Raw genomic sequence first — 22,138 nt, 5'->3', positions numbered from 1 at the left:
CTACAGGCGCGCACCACCACGCCCGGCTAATTTTTTGTATTTTTAGTAGAGACAGGGTTTCACCGTGTTAGCCAGGATGGTCTCGATCTCCCGACCTCGTGATCCGCCCGCCTCAGCCTCCCAAAGTGCTAGGATTGCAGGCGTGAGCCACTGCGCCCGGCTCTTGTTTGTTTTAAAGAGATAAGGTCTCACTCTGCTGCCTAGGCTCTGGAGCATAGTAGTGCAATCATGGTTCACTGCAGCCTCAAATTTCTGGGCTTAAGCAATCTTCCTGCTTCAGCCTCCCAAGTAGCTGGGACTTCAGGTATGCACCACCACACTTTGCTAATTAAAAAAAAAAAAAAAATTGTAGTTTTGGGGTCTTACTATGTTGCCAAACTGATCTTGAACTCATGGTCTCAAGTGATCTTCCTTCCTGCGTAGGCCCTCAAAGAGCTGAGATTATAGGTGTGAACCACCATGCCCAGTCCCCAACCTTATTCTTAATATACAAAATTCTACTGAGATTAAAATGCCATTTTTAAAGTAAGAGATTGGGAAAGATCAAAACATTTGATAACACTTATAAAAATTTAATAGGCACTCTCATGCATTGTGGGTGGGACTGTAAATTGGCACAATACTTATAGATGGCAACTTGCCAATATCTATCAAAAGTAAAAATGCACATATCTTAACCTAATAATTCTAACTTTAGATTTCCAGCTTACAGTAACTCACTCGAGTGCAATATGACCTATATAAAAGGTTAAAAAATGAATCATTATTTATACTAGCAAAAGGTTAGGAAAAAACATGTCTGTCAGCAGGGACTGCTCAAATATATTATGGTACATTCATACAATAACATCTGCAGTTATAGACCAAGAATCAAGAAACTCTTCATGTAATGACATGGGACAATCTCAAAAATATGTTACACAGAGAAGACAAGCTAAAAACAGTATACACTGTACAATACCACTTAGGAAAAATATCTCTAGAGGGATATTTAAGGAAAAGATAACACTTTCTGGGATGAGAAAATGAGTTCTAAAGGAGGGAAGAAAACTTCACTGTATATCATTCTGTGTCTTTTGAATTTTGAACAATTTTGAAATAAAAACATTCCAACAGATATACAAGTCTTTTAGGTAAGTTCAAATGAACAAGTATTATATTTCTTTCATCTGACTGATAAACTTTTCCACAATTTCATTGAGTCTTTCAGGCTCCATTAGTTTATTTACCAACTCCTGCTCAACAGCCATTAGGGCTGGGCTAGTAAGCTTCTCTTGTCCCAAGGTATTACATAAATATGTCTTAAGACGAGGCAGGGTAGAAAATGAATTCTCAGTACTTGCTGAAGTAATTGGCCAAGACAAAGCAATATACAATAGCTTTGAGAGACAAGGAATATTACTGTGAAGACCATGCTGAATAAACAAACAGCCGAGACTGACGAAGTTTATGCAATTATCATCTATGACAAAGTTGAGCTTTGCATAATGTCGATAAAATCTAAGTTCTGGGATAATGTCCTCATCCAGTTTATAAAATTCCTGAACATGTTTTGCTGTTGATTCATTTAATGGCTCATTCCATTTAAATAACAGTTCTGAAATTTGCTTTATTTTGCAATAATCAAACTCTGAAAAACATAACTTTAAATTTTGTAATATAGTATCTAATCCTTGGTAATAGATATTAATTTTATATTGTTCTTCTGTTGAAGTAGGAAAAAACATATTATCTGAATTGCCAAGATCTACTGATTTCTGAATTTTTCTTCTTTTCTGAAGAGAAGGTTTTTCAACTTTAAAACCTTTACAGGTTATTTTTTGACATATTTCCTCTGCTCCATCCCAGATTGTTTTAAAGTATACATCATTTCTTTCAGATGATAAACATTCCAAAATTGCTTCTATTTTTGAAGACAAAGAAAAAATGTCTATGGTTTTATTTTGAAGCTCTTTGGAAAGAATTCCTGTAACACTCAGCACTCGATACAGGAATTTCAAACAAAAGACAAATTCAAATTTGGAAACCAATGTCAGCAAATGACTCAATTCATCAGCGAAACTTGTATTTGAAGAATGGCTTGCTATAACTTCCAATGTTTCAATAATCTCTGGAAGAGTGTCAATCACAGATAGTAATGTACGATCATGGACTGTCCAACATGATTGTGATATATGTTTCTTGCATGTTTTGTTTTGACTTAGCCTACAAATGTTTCGAAAATTTGCCAACATTTCTCCAGACATACAAATAGTGTTGAACAAAGAACTGAGAGTTTTTAGAGCACTTCGGAGTTCTTTTACTTCTTTACAAAACCTAATTATTGATAAATCCAAAAAGTGTGCATAACAATGTATGTATAAAGCTCTTGGTTCTTCTTTCTTGAACTCTGCTGCTACTTTATTAAATTTTATTCTCAAATTAGTGGTGCTATCATAGGCCTGGCCATGTATTTTATCCATATCTACTCCAATTTGCTGCAGATAAGTTTTGATGGTGCTATGTAAGTGGGTCCCAGTCATCTCCTCAGTATCAACAAAACCCAAGAATCTTTCCTTAATTAAGATAGCCTTTGATGATTTTTGTGGGTATCTTACACAAATTGAAAGCTGTTCTTTCATGGCACTGTTGGTTGTCTCATCACATATTATTGAAAATGCTGAGGAGTCATTGATCTCATTCACAATATCCTGCAACATTTCAGTCTTTATTATTTCAATAATATCACTTTGAATTTGTGTACTGTTATAGAAGTCAACTTGTGAATTCATAAGTCGAAATGTTTCTTCTCCTTTATCTTTTGCTCTCATTTCTAACAATTCTAAAAAATTGCCTTTATTCGCAGATGAAACTGACTGGTCGTTTCCTCTTAAGGGTAAACACTGCTTTCCAAGAAATAAAATATTTTCAATTATAAGCTTTAGGTACTTTTTATTTCCCTCAATCTGTTTCGAATGAATAGATAAATCATCAGTGACAGCTCCATCACAAAATTGGTATTCTCTCCAAAATTCCAGTGACTTCAAATGCATTTCACTTTTTTCATGCTTTCTGAATTTTTCCAGAGTTTTTTTCCAATTAGAGGTTCCATGCGTTGCAAATGACTCTCTTCCACAGCTAAAATATTTTTGGCAGAACAACTGGCATGAATAACAGAATGCCACATCTTTTTTACTGTTTTCCAAACACTGAAAATCTGCACAACAAGATTTTTTAATACTTCTTGATTTACCTTTAACTTTTTGTACTTTGGATGTACATTTTGGGTGACATAGTTCATCACTTATTTTCATAGATTTCATATTGTCTTTTTGTACTTCTATACTGGAACCAATTGCATGCTGACTGAATACTGATGAAGATGGTGAAAGGCTTGGCTGTTCCATACTACTACTAGCAATAGCACTGCTGGGTTCACTAGGTGAACTCTTAGAAAGCTTTGGGAGAAAATGGGAAAAGAACATTTAAGAGTTTTCAAATATTAATTAAAATATCAAATATATCTACTCTAATAACATAGTAAAATAAATGGCTGAGTTACAGTATGAGCTCCACTAGGGGGAAACATTAACAATTACGTATAACTTATTTATTTGCAATCTAGATTCAGCATTAAATGTTTGAAGGACCTTTTGGTATGTAATTGTCATAAAAATAATTTTTATTGCTCAGATGACTCAAATTGCATAGTATTTTTTTAAACGAAGAACCCAGAGGAAAAAAATCCTTCTGTTTAAAACAATCTACACACATATAATACATATATTTAAAAACATATAAGAAATATATAAAATATAGAAATATATTTAAATATAGAAATATATATTAAATATATATATATAAAACATCTGGGCCAGGTGCAGTGGCTCACGCCTGTAATCCCAGCACTTTGGGAGGCTGAGGTGGGCGGATTTGAGACCAGCCTGGCCAACATGGTGAAACCCCTTCTCTACTAAAAATACAAAAATTAACTGGGCATGGTAGCAGGTGCCTATAATCCCGGCTACTCAGGAGGCTGAGGCAGGAGAATCGCTTGAACCCAGGAGGTAAAGGCTGCAGTGAGCTGAGATCATGGCACTGAACTCCAGCCTGGGTGGCAGAGCGAGACTCTGTCTGTAAACAAACAAACAAACAAACAAACAAATTCTGCTTATTAAAAACAGACAGTGGTAAAAAAAAAAAAAGGTTAAAATAAAACCTACCTCCACAATGACATCTGCTGTTGCTGTTACTGAAGAAACTGTATCTGTTAAAATAGAGCATAAATTCAAGATCTTACATACTATAACCTATAAAATAGCATCATAAACTATAATTGCTTATTTCATACAAGAAACAAAAAGGAAATTTAGCATATAGACAGATTTATCAAGTGTGACAAAACAATATTTATGTCAAATATCTTTTTTTTTTTTGAGACGGAGTCTTGCTCTGTCACCCAGGCTGGAGTGCAGTGGCGCGATCTCGGCTCACTGCAAGCTCCGCTTCCCGGGTTTATGCCATTCTCCGGCCTCAGCCTCCCGAGTAGCTGGGACTACAGGCGCCCGCCACCTCGCCCGGCTAGTTTTTTGTGTTTTTAGTAGAGACGGGGTTTCACCGTGTTAGCCAGGATGGTCTCGATCTCCTGACCTTGTGATCCGCCCGCCTCGGCCTCCCAAAGTGCTAGGATTACAGGCTTGAGCCACCGTGCCCGGCCTATGTCAAATATCTTAACGTCAACTTTTACCTTGCAAGACATCAGTGTTCATGATGGGCAAGGCAACATCGGTGTCTGCCAATGACACTATATTGCTTATAACTGGAGTCGTATCTTTCTTTGGAGAGAGAAGCTCTGTTGAAGTATTGTGCACCACGGAAACAACATTTACTGACAAAAACAAAAAGATTTCTTATAAACTAAGCGAAAACAATCATCAGAAAGTACTGTTATAGTAATACTGTTTCAAGAAATAATGCAAGCATCTAATAGCTTAAGGAATTGGTAGTTACTGAAGTAATTTTTATTAGGGCTTAGGAATAGCCAGGTTCTTTAGTATCATATTTATAATTACAACACTACACTGAAAATTTACACTTCTCCAATATTTTATGTCTTTTACCTTTGTGCACAATTTCCCAGTCCTTTTAAACAATTTAAAAAGTTTAAATTATGAGAAAATTTTTCTGTGAAATTACTCATGAAGAAAAGAGATTCTGATAGAATCTCCTAATGGGCATCAATTTCAAACTCTTTCAGGATTCATAAACCTTAACATCAATAGAGTGCTAGGTTGGTGTCCCAGCTATTATTGCAGAAATTTCTGTAACAAGCCAGTTTGTATGACTTACAAATCCCAGAGGCAGCAGTCACTCTATGGTCTATGTAAATAGCACCACTGGTCCTATCCTGGGGCTTTTTGATGGAATACTTAGTTGGCTCAGATTATTTGTGCTTTTTAATTATTAAGTCCTAAAGCATTTACAATCACCTCTATTTCATGTGAAAAATGTAATGAAAACTCTTTTTACAAAGCAGGGCTAAGTAAAACATTCTATATTCTAATAAAAGCAGTCTTGTAAATGGATTAAACTCTATATTGAGTGCCTCCTATGTACCATGTTTTGCCGTAGTTGCTCAATATATATTGATGTAAACATACATATGTTCATTTACTAAAGAATCTAAATAAAGACATGTATCTTTTAATTTTTATTATTATTATTTTTGAGATGCAATCTTGATCTGTTGCCCAGACTAGAGTGCAATGGTGCGATCTTGGCTCACTGCAACCTCCACCACCTGGGTTCAAGTGATTCTCCTGTCTCAGCCTCCTGAGTAGCCAGGACTACAGGGACCCACCACCACGCCAAGCTAATATTTTTGTATTTTTAGTAGAGACGGGGTTTCACCATGTTGGCCAGGCTAGTCTCAAACTCCTGACCTCAGGCGATCTGCCTGCTTTGGCCTCCCAAATAGGCATGAACCACCGTGGTTGGCCTACAAATATTAACTCTCTGGTGGTAAAGTAGCCTTCCTTTTATACAAAAATACTGAAAAATAGTTCTTTGCAACAGGTTTAGATTGTTTTGACTTTTAAAAGTCAGTTTAATTTGAAAATGAATCAAGGTTATAAATTAAAGCCAAATAATAGTATTTATTAATAATTACTAAACCCCTACAATTGCTAAACAAACATTACCTGAAGAAGATTCCATCTTAGCTTTACTGTATGCAGAGAAACAATTAATAGAGCAGAAAAGCTCTGTCTTCCCCAAATCACTGGTAGTCTCAATCATTTCATCTGAGGGCTTCAATGGTTTGCAAGGAACAGATATAAGTGGTTTGGCAGGTTTCTGTTTAGAGATTAAAATAATATTCATATTTCTGGTATGTGATATATTGTTAATGAAGAAGAACCTATCACCACTGCTTTTAGTTGGAATATTAAAAAGAATAACAAGATATTTTTTACATTTTCTTAAAAAAAAAAGACACTACAGATTACAATAACTAAAATGAAGAAAATTGGCAAATTTGAAAATGATCTTTATTATTTATCAGATATATTTAACAGCAATTATAATAATAATACCTATGACAGCAATAAGGCCAGGTGTGGTGGCTCACGCCTATAATCCCAGCACTTTGGGAGGCCAAAGCAGGCAGATCACCTGAGGTCAGGAGTTTGAGACCAGCCTGGCCAACATGGTAAAATCCCGAGTCTGTACTAAAAATACAAAAAATTAGCTAGGTGTGGTGGTGAGCACCTGTAATCACAGTTACTCAGGAGGCTGAGGCAGGAGAATCACTTGAACCCAGGTGGCAGAGGTTGCAGTGAGCTGAGATCGCACCACTGCACTCCAGGCTGGGCAACAAGAGCGAAACTCCATTTCAAGGAAAAAAAGAAAAAGCAATGAAGAAAGTGGTCACAGAAGAAGTTAATCATTTCAGGCAGTCAAAGCCTATTGGATAAACAAAGGCCTTTTATAGTTATAGATCTATCCTCAATGGTAGCTTGGGAATTAACTTGGGAAGATGTCTACTGATGCTGAGGAGGAGCCAGGAAGGAGTGCTTAACACACTTTATAAGATACTGTGGGAATAACTGTTTTTCTAGGCTAACTTCATGGTAAAAATTACAAGCATATTGTAAGAAAGCAGCATACAAGCAATAGACAGTATAGAGTATTCTGAGTTGAGTAAGTAGTAACTGTGCAAAAGAAAGGATATAAGCTTTGAAAGGCAGGCATTACTGCAAAGATTATGCTCACCATCTATTCTTTCTAGTCAAACAGGAACCAATATTCCTGGATTTCAGAATATGTCAGAGCCTAGGCACAGTGGCTCACGCCTGTAATCTCAACTTTCAGAGGCTGCAGCGGGAGTATCACTTGAACCCAGGAGTTTGAGACCAGACTGGTAAAATAGTGAGACCTCATCTCTAATAAATAAATAAATAAATAAAAATAAAAAATTAGCCTAGTGTGGTGGCCTGCGCCTGTAGTCCCATTTACTTGCGAGGCTGAGGTGGGGAGGATCATTTGAGCCCAGGAAGACAGAGGTTGCAGTGAGCTGAGATCATGCCATTGCACTCCAGCCTGGGCAACAGAGTAAGCCTCTGTCTCAAAACAAGAAAAAAAGAAAAATTAAACATCAGGCTGGGTATGGTGGCTCCTGCCTGTAATCCCAGCACTTTGGGAGGCTGAGGCAGGAAGATCACTTGAGCCCAGGAATTCGAGACCAGCCTGGGCAACAAAGTGAGACCCATCTCTACAAAAAACACAAACATTAACCAGGTGTGGTGGCGCATGCGTGTGATCCCAGCTACATGGGAGGCTGAGGCAGGAAGATTGCTTGAACACCTGAGGTTGGGCCTCCAGTGAGCTTTGCTCACACCACTGCACTCCAGTCTCCAGCCTAGGTGGAAAAGCAAGACTCAGTCTAAAAAAAAAACAAAAAACAAAAAAAGTCACTGATGGAATAAAACTGCTTTCGGAGATACAAAGTACACAGACAGGCTGGGTGCCGGTGGCTCACACCTGTAATCCCAGCACTTTGGGAGGCCGAGGCAGGCAGATCATCTGAGGTCAGGAGTTCAATACTAGCCTGGCCAACATGGTGGAACCCTGTCTCTACAAAAATACAAAAATTAGCTGGGTGTGGTGGCGGGCACCTGTAACCCCAGCTACTTGGGAGGCTGAGATGGAAGAATTGCTCGAACCTGGGAGGTGGAGGCTGCAGTGAGCTGAGATTGTGCCATTGCATGCCAGCCTGGGCAACAGAGCAAGACTCTGTCTCAAGAAAACAAAAACAAAAACAAAACAAAAAAAACCCCACCAAAGTACAAAGACAAAAAAATACATATATGTTTTTCTGTGAGAGAACGGGATATTGGCAAAGGCACAACAAAACAAAAAGGATAATTTTGAAAATTTCTATTTTTATCCTTTATTAGTATGAAAAACTTTTATATTTTGAGAAATCTTAACAATTCACTAATCTTTAACATTAATCAACAATAGTGGCGTCATTTATTTTTATTTATTTATTTATTTTTGAGACAGAGTCTTGCTCTGTTGTCCAGGCTGGAATGCAGTGGTGCGATCTCGGCTCACTACAACCTTTACCTTCCCCAGGTTCAAGCAATTCTCCTGCCTCAGACTCCTGGGTAGCTGGGATTACAGGCATGTGACACCATGCCCAGCTAATTTTTGTATTTTTAGTGGAGATGGAGTTTCACCATATTGGCCGGGCTGGTCTTGAACTCCTGACCTCAAGTGATCTTCCTGTTTGGCCTCCCAAAGTGCTAGGATTACAGGCATGAGCCACCGCTTCTGGTCCAATGTATAATTTATAATTAAGTTAGTTTATTATTCATAAGGGAAGGCTAACTTAATATACTCTATTAACATATGGCCAAAATAATTATAATTGCATCTAATAATCCACTTTTTAAAAATAAAAAGCTATCCCATTTTTAGATTCACATATTTGGACATTTTTCTAATTCTGGATTATAGTTCCCTAACATTGTAGATTTACTCCAGTATCACTGTCACATGATGTCTTACATTCAGATGTAAGAGGAAAGTGTTAGGTTGTGCTTGTTAACTAACTTGTTTACCCAAATCAGTCCTGCCCCATCACATAAGCTGAACAACTGGGTACTCAATACAGGCTTTTAAAAACAGAACAAGGCCTATTTATTGAGTGTCAAAAATAAAGAAAAAAAAAAGGAATATTATTTCCTGCCTTTGGGAGAAGTCTTCTGTGCTTTCCATTCTGGTCCCAAGGCAGGATACTCTCAAGATGGGGGCATTCTGCCATAGAAAAGATGTGAGTCACAAATGATCTATTTGAATTATGGCTTGTTTTGACTCCCATCTTCAACTGCTTTTTTTTTTTTTTTTTTTTTTTTTTTTGAGGCAGAGTCTCACTCTGTCGCCTAGGCTGGAGTGCAATGGTGCCATCTCGGCTCACTGCAATTTCCGCCTCCCGGGTTCAAGCAATTCTTCTGCCTCAGCCTCCTAAGTAGTTGGGATTACAGGTGCCCGCCACCATGCCCAGCTAATTTTGGTATTCTTAGTAGAGGCAGGTTTTCGCCATGTTGGCCAGGCTGGTCTCCAACTCCTGACCTCAGGTGATCCGCCCACCTCAGCCTCCCAAAGTGCTGGGATTATAGGTGTGAGCCACCGCACCAGGTCAACTGCTTGTTTTTAAGGAAATCTGTATAGGGAAAGAGTTGGGTCTCAAAACATGATATGAACAAGCAACATATCTAAGAAGTCCCACCTCATCTCATTTGCTCTTTCTCTGTTCTCAGAAGCACCCACCCAGAGCTCGTCTCATCAGAAATAGGGACAAATAATCCAAATCTCATTGGATTATTTCCTCCTATGACTGATTCAGAAAAAGCATGTGATATTTTTTGTTTGTTTTTTTAAAGATGGGTTCTTGATATGTTGCTCAGGCTGGTTCTGAACTCCTGGCTCAACTGAACCTCCTGCCTTGGTCTCCCAAAGTGCTGGGATAACAGGTGTAAGCCACCATGCCTGACCACATGTGACATTCTTGATTCATCTTTGCATTGTTTGGTATAAGAGTTAAACACGTGGAATTAAAAACAAAAACATGGCTAGGTTCACATCTGTAATCCCAGCACCTTAGGAGACCAAGGCAGGAGGATCAGCTGAGTTCAGGAGTTTTAAGACAAGCTTGGGCAACACAGTAAGAGCTTGTCTCTACAAAAAATTTAAAAATTAGCCAGGTGTGGTGGCGTGTGCCTGTAGTCCCAGCTACTCGGGACGCTGAGGTGGGAGGATCACTTGAGCTAAGGAGGTCAAGGCCACAGTGAGCCATGATTGCCACTGCACTCCAAGCTGGCTGACAGAAGAGAAAGACCTTATCTCAAAAAAATAAAAATAAATAAAAAAAATAAATAGCTGGGCACGGTGGCTCATGCCTGTAGTCCCAGCTCCTTGGGAGGCTGAGGCAGGAGAATTGCTTGAACCCGGGAGGCAGAGGTTGCAGTGAGCCAAGATTGTGCCACTGCACTTCAGCCTGGGCAAAAGAGTGAGACTCCTTCTCAAAAAAAAAATAAATAAAAATAAAAACAGAAATACTTTCATGTTTGGGTTTTATTGACCAGCAGACTTGTTATTTTTGCTATACTTATTTGTAGTTTATAAACTGGCTCCAGCCTGCTTGCCTTTTCTTTAAGATAACATAATCAATCTGAGATTATTTAGGAAAATCTCCATATAGCATTTATCATGAATTCTTATGCAAGAAGAAACTGTTAAAAAGTCTTCTATTTCATCTTCATCAACTTACCAACTGACATTATTCCAAAGGGTACCAAAAACTACTTCCCACATTTTCCTAGAGTGAAACCATTCATAGGCCAGTTAATAGAAGAAACCATAGGTCTTTATTCATACCTGCTTATATGCTGTAATGCTCTTTGAACTATTAAAGTAATGAGACTGTCCTTCCATCTGAAGTATGTGAGACAGACTAGAGCTGGTGTAACAGTAAGTGCCACAGTTCTCACAGCAGTTCATGATGAAGTTGTTAGCAGAGTGAAACTTTGAAAGGCAGGCATTACCGCAAAGATTATGTTTCACATTCTGGTATTTTACTTCATACTGAATCTAGGATTTAATAAAAAGATTCAGTAAAAACTCTGATATTTAAGCAGAATCATCAGAATCCCTGTAAAGGTTATAATTGGAACTTACAGTAGCAGTCTTCTGGCACATGCTGCACTTGGTCATAATGCTATTAGTACATATGGTAACAAATGGTTTTCTTTTTTCTTCATATGATGAAAGACAAGATAGGCTGCAAAAAGTTTTGCATGAGGTAGCGTCTTCCAGTTGAACACTGATCACATCCTTTGGATTTAAAATGTCTCTAAGAATAAATAACAAGGACACCATTAAACAGTTTAAACACAATTATAACTTCTTCCTCTTTATAAACAAAATAACCTCTCAAAATAGAGTAAGAACGTTAGCCTTGAGATGAGAAAACCTGAATTTGGTATCCAGTTCTGTCACATTTATACTCCCTAAATTTTAATTTTCTCATATATAAAGCACATCTAATAGTGCAGTTTTGTTTTTTTTTAAGAGATAGGATCTTGCTATGTTGCCCAAGCTGGCCTCAAATTCCTGGGCTCAAGAGATTCTCCCACCTCAATCTCCTAAGTAGCTAGGATTACAGGCACATAATGTCACCATGCCTGACTTTGATGGTGCAGTTTTGGAGACTAGCCAGCCTGTAGTATTAGGTGGTGCTAGTGAAAACCGAGGGATCACATATTCACACGAGCAACTCTAGAATCTACAGGACAGAGAATCTCAAAGAATAGTCTTCAAATCCCTGGGCGGGGGGAGTCCCCAACATCAAAACTATTTTCATAAGATGTTATTTGCCTTTTCACTGTGTTGATGTTTGCAACATCACTTTGCCACTGATGTTGCAAAGCTAACGGTAGGACCTTGCAATCCCGCTCCTTGGTAAACACCCAAAAAAACTAAAAACAGGTACTTAAACAAGCACATGTACATGCAAAACAGCACTATTCACAATAGTCAAAAGATGAAAACAGCCCAAATGTTCATCAGTAAGTGAATGAATCAACAAGCACATCGTGTTACATACGTACAGTGGAGTATCATTCGCCTATTAACAAACAGAATAAAGTACTGATACATGTTACAACATGGACAAACCTTGAAAATATTATGCTAAGGGAAAGACCCAGACACAAAAAGTCACTGCACTCTAGCCTGAGCAACAGAGTAATAATACCCTGTCACAAAAAAAGTCATATATGATTCCATTTATATGAGATATTCAGAATAGATGAAATCTATAGATATAATGCATACTGGTGGTTGACAGGCACTGGGGGTAGTGCGAACTTGGGAGAAACTGCTTAGTGTTTAAGGTGTTTTACTTTGAAGTGATGGAAATGTTTTGGAACAAGATAGAGGTGATAGTCACCCATTATGAATATACTAAATGCCAATGAAATGGTTAATTTCTTGGTATACAAATTTCACTTCAATGAATTTGGAAAAGAAAAAAGGCAATGGTGGGTAAAACTGTCAGAGCCTTAGCAGAAATCAAGGCAGTGGCATCAAAATGTACTAATATTCATGTTACTCCCTGCTACACATTCGCTGCCAAAAAAAATTTTTTTTGAAGTATCAGTTTCACTTAAGGATGTACTCAATGTAACAGCAAAATATTTTAGATTATTTAAACTTCATCCTTAAGTACATTTAAAAAATATTCTGTCTTGGCCAAGTGGTAGGGTGAGGAAAAAAAAAAATTCTGTGTGACAACATGGGACATAAGCATAAAGTACTTCTGCACACCAAAGGATGATGGTTGTCTCAAGGAAAAGCCCACACGGAAATGTTGAGTTATAAATGAATTAGCCACTTTTTTCATGGAAAACATTTTTACTTCAAAGTACTATAAACAGTTTACTGTAAATAGTTTAAAGACAAACTATTATCCACAAGTGGGTATCTGCAGATATTTTCTTGAAAATGAAAAAAAATGAGACTGCCACTTCAAGTAAAACAACTGACAGTATTTATCGCCAACAACAAAATGTTGGCTTTCAAGTGATAAGTAGAATTTGGAAATCTTGTATCTTCCAAATTAACTTGATCGATACCCAAAACTTAAAAACTTTTCTGAGACTAGTGGTGATTTTTAAAATACTGCATAATAAAATATGAGAACACTTAGAAGATCTGCAGAACTCGGTGAACCAGTATTTTCCAAATTACAATAGCATATTATAAAAATCATTCACGTGTAAAAGATTCATTCAAAGTACAAGATAAATTAATGAATTTTAACATAACAGAGTGCAAAAAGTTCACTGATCCACATGGTACAAAAAGTTTGATCCCACATTGCAACTAGCCTTTAAGAAACTACCACTTGATTTTTGGTTGTAGTATCAAAAGTATCAAAGAACGCCCACAACAATCTAAAAGCCTACTAAAACACTCCCTGCTTTTCCAGTCACATATTTCTGAGGCCAGATTTTCTTCAGACTTCAACCTAAACGACATTTTGCAATAAAGCGAAGGCAGAAACAGATACAAAAATCCAGCTAGATGTAAAGTGATTTGCAAAACTGATAATGATATTTATCAATTTTTTAAAAATATGGGTATTTTTCATTTAAAATGTCATTTAATTTTTGATACAGTTAATATTCATAATCTACATAACTAAAGCTCTTTGGGTCTTCAATAATTTTTCAGGGTATAAGAAGTCCTGAGACCAGAAAGTTTGAGAACTGCCACTATAGAAAATACCTATATACTTAATAGCCAGGCGTGGTGGCTCATGCCTTTAATCTTGGGAGGCCAACGCGGACGGATCACTTGAGCTCAGGAGTTCGAGACCAGCCTGGCCAACGTGGTGAAACCCCATCTCTACTAAAAATATTTAAAACCATTAGTATTTTGTGATCAGTGTTTTGGGAGTTATGAACACAACACTGTAAAATCACAGACCACAGAAGAATTAATTTGGGGAGTGGGTGGTTGTAAGAGGAGAGTGAGGAATGGTGTGGGAATAGACAAAAGGTAAAGATATTTGAGGCATACCTTTCAGACAGAATAAAGACACCAGCCAGATGGGAAGGGAGAAGAAGAAACTACATCAACGACGCATGGACGTCTGAAAATGCTTCCTAGTTTTATTGTTATCAGCATACTAGATTGCTGGCTTCTAGTGATCTACTAAAGCTTTATAAAAAATTAAAAAATGAATGTTGGTCAGGCACGGTAGCTCACATCTGTAATCCTAGCACTTTGGGAGGCCGAGGCAGGCAGATCACCTGAGGTCAGGAGTTAGGGACCAGCCTGGCCAACATGGTAAAACCCCGTCTCTACTAAAAATACAAAAATTAACTGGGCATGGTGATGGGCACCTGTAATCCCAGCTATTAGGGAGGCTGAGGCAGGAGAATCTCTTGAACCTGGGAGGCAGAGGTTGCAGTGAGCCGAGATCCTGCTATTGAATTCCAGCCTGGGCAAAAGAGGGACACTCCGCCTCAAAAAAAGAAAAAAAAAAAAAAGAGAATGTTGGCTGGGTACAGTGGCTCACGCCCATAATGCCAGCACTTTGGGAGGGCAAGGCAGGAGGATCACTTCAGCCCAGGAGTTCAAGACCAGCCTGGACAACATGGTGAAACCATCTCTACAAAAAAATACAAAAACTGGTCAGGCAGGGTGGCATGTGCCTGCAGTCCCAGCTACTCGGGAGGGTAAAGGTGGGAGGACTGCTTAAGCCCAGGTGATCGAAGCTGCAGTGAGCCAAGATGGTGCCACTGTATTCCAACCTGGGTGGCAGACAGAGACCTTGTCTCAAAAAAAAAAAAAAAACCAAAAGAAAGAAAGAAAGAAACGCCAACAAATTAGGAACAACTTTCTGATAAATAAATCAAACCTAGTGCAGGGGCCGATTTTGGGCTTTATTGATTGCATTCAGGATTTCTGGTTGGTTCCAACTGAGACACTAAAGTGAAGAAATGACACTTAAATATACAGTTCCCAAGAACAAGTCACATCGTTTTTTTTTTTTTTTTTTTTGAGATAGGGTCTCGCTCTGTTGCCCAGGCTGGAGTGCAGTTGCACAATCTCAGCTCACTGCAACCTCTGCCTCCTGGGTTCAAGCAATTCTCCTGCCTCAGTCACTGGAGTATCTCGAACGCCTGACCTCCAGTGATTCTCCTGTCTTGGCCTCCCAAAGTGCTGGGATTACAGGAGTGAACCACCTTGCCTGGCCCACAAGTTGCATCTTTCTAGTAAGATTTAAAATGTTATCTTCAAAGTGATCTTCCATTTAGTCCATGAAATAGAATAAAAACTGCATTGACTCAAAACAGATATTAAATCATTCCTATAACAGAAATCTTAAAAAAGTAATTAAAAATCAGGCAGGGTGTGGTGGCTCATGCCTGTAATCCCAGCACTTTGGGAGGCCGAGGTAAGCAGATCACCTGAGGTCAGGAGTTTGAGACCAGCCTGGCCAACATGGCAAAAGTGCATCTCTACTAAAAATAAAAAAGTTAGCTGGGCACAGTGGCGTACGCCTGTAATCCCAGCTATTTAGGAGGCTGAAGCAGGAGAACTGCTTGAACCCAGGAGGTGGAGGTGGCAGTGAGCTGAGATTACACCACTGCACTCTGGCCTGGGTGACAGAGTGAGACTCTGTCTCAAATGAAACAAAACAAAACAAACAAACAAAACTGAAAACCAGCATGGTGGCTCACACCTGTAATCCCGGCACTTTGGGAGACCAAGGCAGGAGGATCACTTGAGCTCAGGAGTTTGAGACCAGCCTGGGCAACACAGTGAGACTCTGTCTCTGCAAAAATAAATAAATAAATAAGTAACTGAAAATTATTTTCAGTTCAGGATAGTTTCACTGGAAGATAAAAAACCCCAGAAGACTAGCTAAAATTTATATAAAAGGCTAATTAATGTGGAATTTTTAAGTTTTGAAAAAAGCACAGTCTACTCTGAATCATGGATGGCGTTTCCCAGCCTAAAATTTACTACCATCTTTCTACCCACTACAATATAGTATTTTTAATTTAAAAATTTTATTCTAGAGTAAGTAAAACTTATCTTATTTTTACTCATATTGGATTTTCATGCCTAGGAGAACTTACACACTAAATCTTTCCTGCTTCAGCCTTTTTCAATCTGTCTGGGACATCTGCTGAAGATGTGTAGTGAGTCTCTAAGGTCCCTTCCAGTTTTATGATTCTGCAGGGAGAGAAAGCAGGCTGAAGAAAGTACTATATGGCCCATAGCAAGAAAGTAAAAAGACAAAAGGCTAGTATAGTATTGAAGGGTTGAAAAGCAAAAGAGAATGTAAGTAACCTTCCATGGAATAAGACCTGAAGCAACAGATAAGAACTGAAGCAGCAGCCAGAGGAGCTGAAGCAACCCATCAAAAGGGTTTGTGAGTTTGTTAAGAAAATAATAAGTTAGGCCGGGCGCGGTGGCTCAAGCCTGTAATCCCAGCACTTTGGGAGGCCGAGACGGGCGGATCACGAGATCAGGAGATTGAGACCATCCTGGCTAACACGGTGAAACCCCGTCTCTACTAAAATACAAAAAAAATTAGCCGGGCGTGGTGGCGGGCGCCTGTAGTCCCAGCTACTCGGGAGGCTGAGGCAGGAGAATGGCGTGAACCTGGGAGGCGGAGCTTGCAGTGAGCTGAGATCCGGGCACTGCACTCCAGCCTGGGTGACAGAGCGAGACTCCGTCTCAAAAAAAAAAAAAAAAAAAAAAAAAAAAAAAAAGAAAATAATAAGTTAACATTTATTGAGTTCTTATTACCTGCTAGTATTATTCTGACCACTTAAATGTACTATTTAATGCTCATAATTCTTTTGTACATTTATAAAAACAGATACGAATACTAAGTAACAAAGAAGTTCTCAATAGTGATCCAAATTTGGCATGTATAGGAATCACTTGGGGATAAATGCAGTTATGAATCAGTAGGTCTGGGTGAGACCTGAGAAAGTGCATTTCTTGTTTTTTCTTTTTGAGACAGAGCCTCACTCTGTCGCCCGGACTACAGTGCAGTGGCCCGATCTCAACTCACTGCAACCTTCGCCTCCCGGGTTCAAGCAATTCTCCTGCTTCAGCCTCCCAAGTAGCTGGGATTACAGGCGCACGGCACAGCACCCGGCTAATTTTTTGTATTTTAGTAGAGACAGGATTTCACCGTGTTGCCCAGGCTGGTCTCAAACTTGAGCTCAGGCAATCCGCCTGCCTCGGCCTCCCTAAGTGCTAGGATAACAGGCATAAGCCACCGTGCACGGCCTGAAAAAGTGCATTTCTAACAAACTCTTGGGTGATGCTGATCTAGCAACTCAGGTATGAAACTTTGAGTAGTAAAATATAACTAAACAGAAGCAGCAAAATTCAAATTATGGCAACCTGAGTCCAAAACAAGTATTATTTGGAAGAAATTTGTTATATTTAGAAGCACTGTGGTTGCCTATGAATTTTCTTGTTCTGAACAAGAACATTTAAAAATTAGCATATCCTAAGTGCTAACAATCATAATTATACTGCCTTAGGACTCTCAAAGCCAAAATGACACTGATTTTTCACATATTCTCACATAAGTTTTTAAAAGATTACATACAGTCACGTAGGTTTATCTATGGCCATCAATTTTTCAAAAGAATCACTTCATTTACCATTATAAAAGAAATGTAGTATTATTCTACATCTTGGAAAATCCAAAATAACTGTCATAGGATTAATTTTGTAGTAGGTTGCTCCCTATACAGTTAAATAGAACAGAATGGATAAACAATAATCACACTTACAGAGAATTTCAAACGAAAAGAGTAGGAAAGTAAGTTTTGGAAGTCACATTACTTAAAGGTGAACAGAAACAGAACTTTTCACATGTTAAATTTCTGCAAAAAAAAATATTTCTAGAGAATCCATCAGAGGAACTAAAAGTAGAAAAAACTTTTTACTAAACCAAGACGACGTCTTCAAAAGAAATGAAAATGGCCGGGCACAGTGGCTTACATCTGTAATCCCAGCACTTTGGGAGGCAAAGGCTGGCAGATCACCTGAGGTCAGGAGTTGAAGACCAGCCTGGCCAACATGGCGAAACCCCATCTCTACTAAAAAATACCAAATTAGCCGGGTGTGGTGGTGCATAGCTGTAATCCCAGCTACTCAGGAGGCCAAGGCAGGAGATTCTGGTTGAACCCAGGAGGAGGAGGTTGCAGTGAGCTGAGATGGTGCCACTGCACTCCAGCCAGGGCAACAAGAGTGAAACTCAGTCTCAAAAAATAAAAAAAGGAAATGTAGAAATTACAACTAAGACTATGATCAAGAACAAGGTAGGGAAATAAAAAGGGGCATAATTTAGAATTATATACTTTGAGCAGTTTGAACAAGTTCTCTTAGAAGGAACTGATGAACTGGCAGATGAAATGTATTCAGTGATGCATGGTATGGAGCAGAAAAGTTGAGCAGATCCTTTCCTCTGATAAGCAGTTTGCCCCTTCTGAAGAATTTTTTTACAACCAGCACAGGAAACCTGAATAGCTGTGGTTGAAACTGAAGGAAGCATTTTATTCATGCCAGATGATGCCAGAGAAAGCTGAATGCCTGTAGTCAACTGTGAAGCTATAAAAACAGAAGAGGGAGAAAAAAAATCGAGTTACACAAAATTAAGTAGGCATTCTTTTATTTTCTTTCTTTCTTTTTTTAGAGACAGGGTCTTGCTCTAGTTGCCCTCTTTTGCACTCTAGGCAGTGTAGTGATATGATCATGGCTCACTGCAGCCTTGACACCCTGTACTCAAATGATCCTCTCGCCACCTGGTGCGGTGGCTCACGACTATAATCCCAGAACTTTGGGAGGCCAAGGCGGGTGGATCACCTGAGGTCAGGAGTTCAAGACCAGCCTTGGCCAACGTGGTGAAGCCCCATCTTAATAAAAAATACAAAATTAGCCAGGCGCAGGGGCTAACACCTGTAATCCCAGCATTTGGGGAGGCCAAAGTGGGTGGATCACAAGTTCAAGAGATCGAGACCATCCTGGGCAACATGGGAAAACCCTGTCTCTACTAAAAATACAAAAATTAGCTGAGCATAGTGGCACACACCTGTAGTCCCAGGTACTCGGGAGGCTGAGGCAGGAGAATCACTTGAACCTGAGAGGTGGAGGTTGCAGTGAGCCGAGATCGCGCACTGCCCTCCAGCCTGGCAACAGAGCGAGACCCTGTCTCAAAACAAAATTATCTGGGTGTGGTGGCATGTGCCTGTGATCCTAGCTACTTGGGAGGTTGAGGCAGGAGCACTGCTTGAACCTGGGCAGCGGAGGTTGCAGTGAGCCAAGATCATGCCATTGCACTCCAGCCTGGACAACAAGAGTGGAAACTCCATCTAAAAAAAAAAAAAAAAAAAAAAATCCTCATGCCTCAGCCTCCCAAGTAGCTGGGACTACAGGCATGCACCATCACACCTGGTTTATAAATCTTCTGTAGAGACGGGATCTCACTATGTTGCCCAGGCTGGTCTCAAACTCCTGCCCTCAAGCGATCCTTCCACCTTGGCCTCCCAAAATGTTGGGATTACAGGCATGAGCCACCATGCCCAGGCTCTTTCATTTTCTTCTTTTCTTTTTTGAGACAGAGTCTCGGTCTGTTGCCCAGGTTGGAGTGCGGTGGTGTAATCTCAGCTCACCACAATCTCTACCTCCCAGGTTCAAGTGAATCTCCTGCCTCAGCCTCCTGAGTAGCTGGGATTACAGGCATGCACCACCACGCCTGGCTAATTTTGTATTTGTAGTAGAGACGGGGTTTCACTATGTTGTCCAGACTGGTCTCGAACTCCTGACCTCATGATCCGCCTGCCTTGGTCTCCCAAAGTGCTGGGATTACAGGTGTAAGCCACCGTGCATGGCCTCTCTTTAATTTTCTTACAGGTTACTTTTCCTGGACTTGAAACCCAACACAAACAGAGCAATATTCAAAGGCATTAAAAAAGAATGAATCAGCTATCATATTGGTCTGAATAAACATAATTAACTTAAATCATTCTATTACCACTCTCTGAAAACACAGCGTTTATTTTCAGTTCATTCTCCTGAGTTCTGGATTGTTGCCTATGACAATACTCCTAAAAAGAAAAAAAGAAAAGAATTAAAAATAATGAATACAATGAATTTAAGACAACCACTCATTCAACAGAAAATGATAAATTGTGGTCAGGTCTGGTCAATGAATTGTAAACTGAATTGAACCAAAATACATGGGTATGCACTACCCTTTTGGTGCTCTTTGGCTGACAATACCAATCACCTAATACATTATTTTCTGTGGTATCCAGGTGTGACATCAGATTCTTTTGTCAACAAAATCCTTCCAGTCACTACCAATAGGGAGCAGACATATTGAATTACAACTATTTTCCCTACTTTTTTTTTCTTTTTTTTTTGGAGACAAGATCTTACTCTGTCACCCAGGCTGGAATACAGTGACGCGATCTCGGCTCACTATAACCTCCTACTTCTGGGTTCAAGTGATTCTCATGCCTCAGCCTCTGGGACTACAAGGACGTGCCTCTATGCCCGGCTAATGTTTGAATTTTTAGTGGAGGCATGGTTTCACCATGTTGCCCATGGTCTTGAACTCCTGGCCTCAAGTGATCTGCCTGTCTCACCCTCCTAAAATGCTGGGATTACAGGCATGAGCCACCACACTCAGTCTTCCCTGCTTGTTCTAATCATTAACAGCCAATTGTTTTCATAAAGACCTTAACCCCAGAAATTGTTAATTGGACAGAATGATTCTTACAAAGGACAATTTTTTCAGAGCAGGAGGCAATTTCATAGCTGCTATATCTAAACTTGATCTATGTATGAAAGTCCACGGGATGAAGAAGCAATAGATAGTTCCTAGATTAATAACATTCCCCAGTGTCAACAACTCAATGGTAAGCATACCCTTATTAATATTAAATATTAATATTTAATTATTTAATTAATATTATTTAATATTAATATTAAATTTATTTATATTTAATATTTTAATTAATCTTATTTAATATCAATCTACTTTAGGCTATTTCTAAATAGAATACTACAAATAAATTACTCTTTTTAGCCATTTTTCTTTCATTAGAACTTTCAGCTGGTTCACAGTTCATATACAAACATTCTTCTTTCTTTTTCTTTTTTTTAAGAGACAGGGTCTCGCTTCATCACCCAGGCTGGAGTGCAATGGCACAATCATAGCTCACTGCTTCCTTGAATTCCGGGGCTCAAGCGATCCTCCTGCCTTAGCCTCTCAAGTAGCTGAGACTACAGGTGTGCACCACTATGCCTGGCTAATCTTTGTATTTTTTATACAGACAAGGTCTCGTCATCCGGTTGGTCTCAAACTCTTGGGCTCAAGTGATCGTCCCGCCTTGGCCTCCCAAAGTTCTGGGATTACTAGTGAGCCACTGTGCCCGGCCATATATTACAAACATTCTAGGGAATGTTTTCCCTACTTAAACAATACTCACAGCTCAAGTCAGTTCATCCTTTATGGGTTCTTTAGTAAGCAATATGTATAAAATTTTTTTTAAATTTACATAAAAAATTAATTTAGATTAAAAAATTGTAATTTGTATTGTTTCAAGTTAAGAAAAACAAAAATAAAATGTGTTAACCTCTGGAAGTAGACTCTGGCGGAAAAAAAAAAAAAAAAAAAAGTGTTAACCTCAGCCAGGCCCATAACACCTTAAACAATCCTTTTATCTACACAAAAACCCAATTCCAGGCCGGGCGCGGTGGCTCAAGCCTGTAATCCCAGCACTTTGGGAGGCCGAGACGGGCGGATCACGAGGTTAGGAGATCGAGACCATCCTGGCTAACATGGTGAAACCCCGTCTCTACTAAAAAATACAAAAAACTAGCCAGGCAAGGTGGCGGACGCTTGTAGTCCCAGCTACTCGGGAGGCTGAGGCAGGAGAATGGCGTAAACCTGGGAGGCGGAGCTTGCAGTGAGCTAAGATCCGGCAACTGCACTCCAGCCTGGGCCACAGAGAGAGACTCTGCCTCAAAAAAAAAAAAA

The 22,138-nt window shown here is 39.2% G+C and overlaps 1 protein-coding gene across 7 annotated transcripts in view; it reads right to left on the bottom strand.

The window, feature by feature from the left end:
- Positions 1 to 536: 536 nt before the first annotated feature.
- Positions 537 to 22,138, bottom strand: part of ZMYM1 (zinc finger MYM-type containing 1) — a 37,710-nt gene continuing 16,108 nt past the window's right edge. For 4 of the 7 annotated variants that reach the window (XM_050797683.1, XM_050797674.1, XM_050797692.1 and 1 more), the window contains 8 exons: positions 20,126 to 20,198; positions 18,453 to 18,702; positions 11,221 to 11,395; positions 10,921 to 11,133; positions 6,180 to 6,333; positions 4,727 to 4,867; positions 4,203 to 4,246; positions 537 to 3,437 (listed from right to left, as the gene is read on the bottom strand). In XM_050797683.1, the coding sequence (XP_050653640.1) occupies positions 1,155 to 3,437; positions 4,203 to 4,246; positions 4,727 to 4,867; positions 6,180 to 6,333; positions 10,921 to 11,133; positions 11,221 to 11,395; positions 18,453 to 18,702; positions 20,126 to 20,198 (3,333 nt within the window). In that variant the 3' untranslated portion in view covers positions 537 to 1,154. Of the gene's footprint in view, positions 3,438 to 4,202; positions 4,247 to 4,726; positions 4,868 to 6,179; positions 6,334 to 7,251; positions 7,422 to 10,920; positions 11,134 to 11,220; positions 11,396 to 16,199; positions 17,980 to 18,452; positions 18,703 to 20,125; positions 20,199 to 22,138 lie in introns of those variants that run through there. The other 3 variants (XM_050797699.1, XM_050797709.1, XM_050797713.1) reach the window with 3 other exon arrangements.

This window comes from Macaca thibetana, chromosome 1, assembly GCF_024542745.1.
Source record: "Macaca thibetana thibetana isolate TM-01 chromosome 1, ASM2454274v1, whole genome shotgun sequence".
Lineage (NCBI taxonomy): Eukaryota > Metazoa > Chordata > Mammalia > Primates > Cercopithecidae > Macaca > Macaca thibetana.
This window is presented reverse-complemented; position numbering and strand designations above follow the sequence as displayed.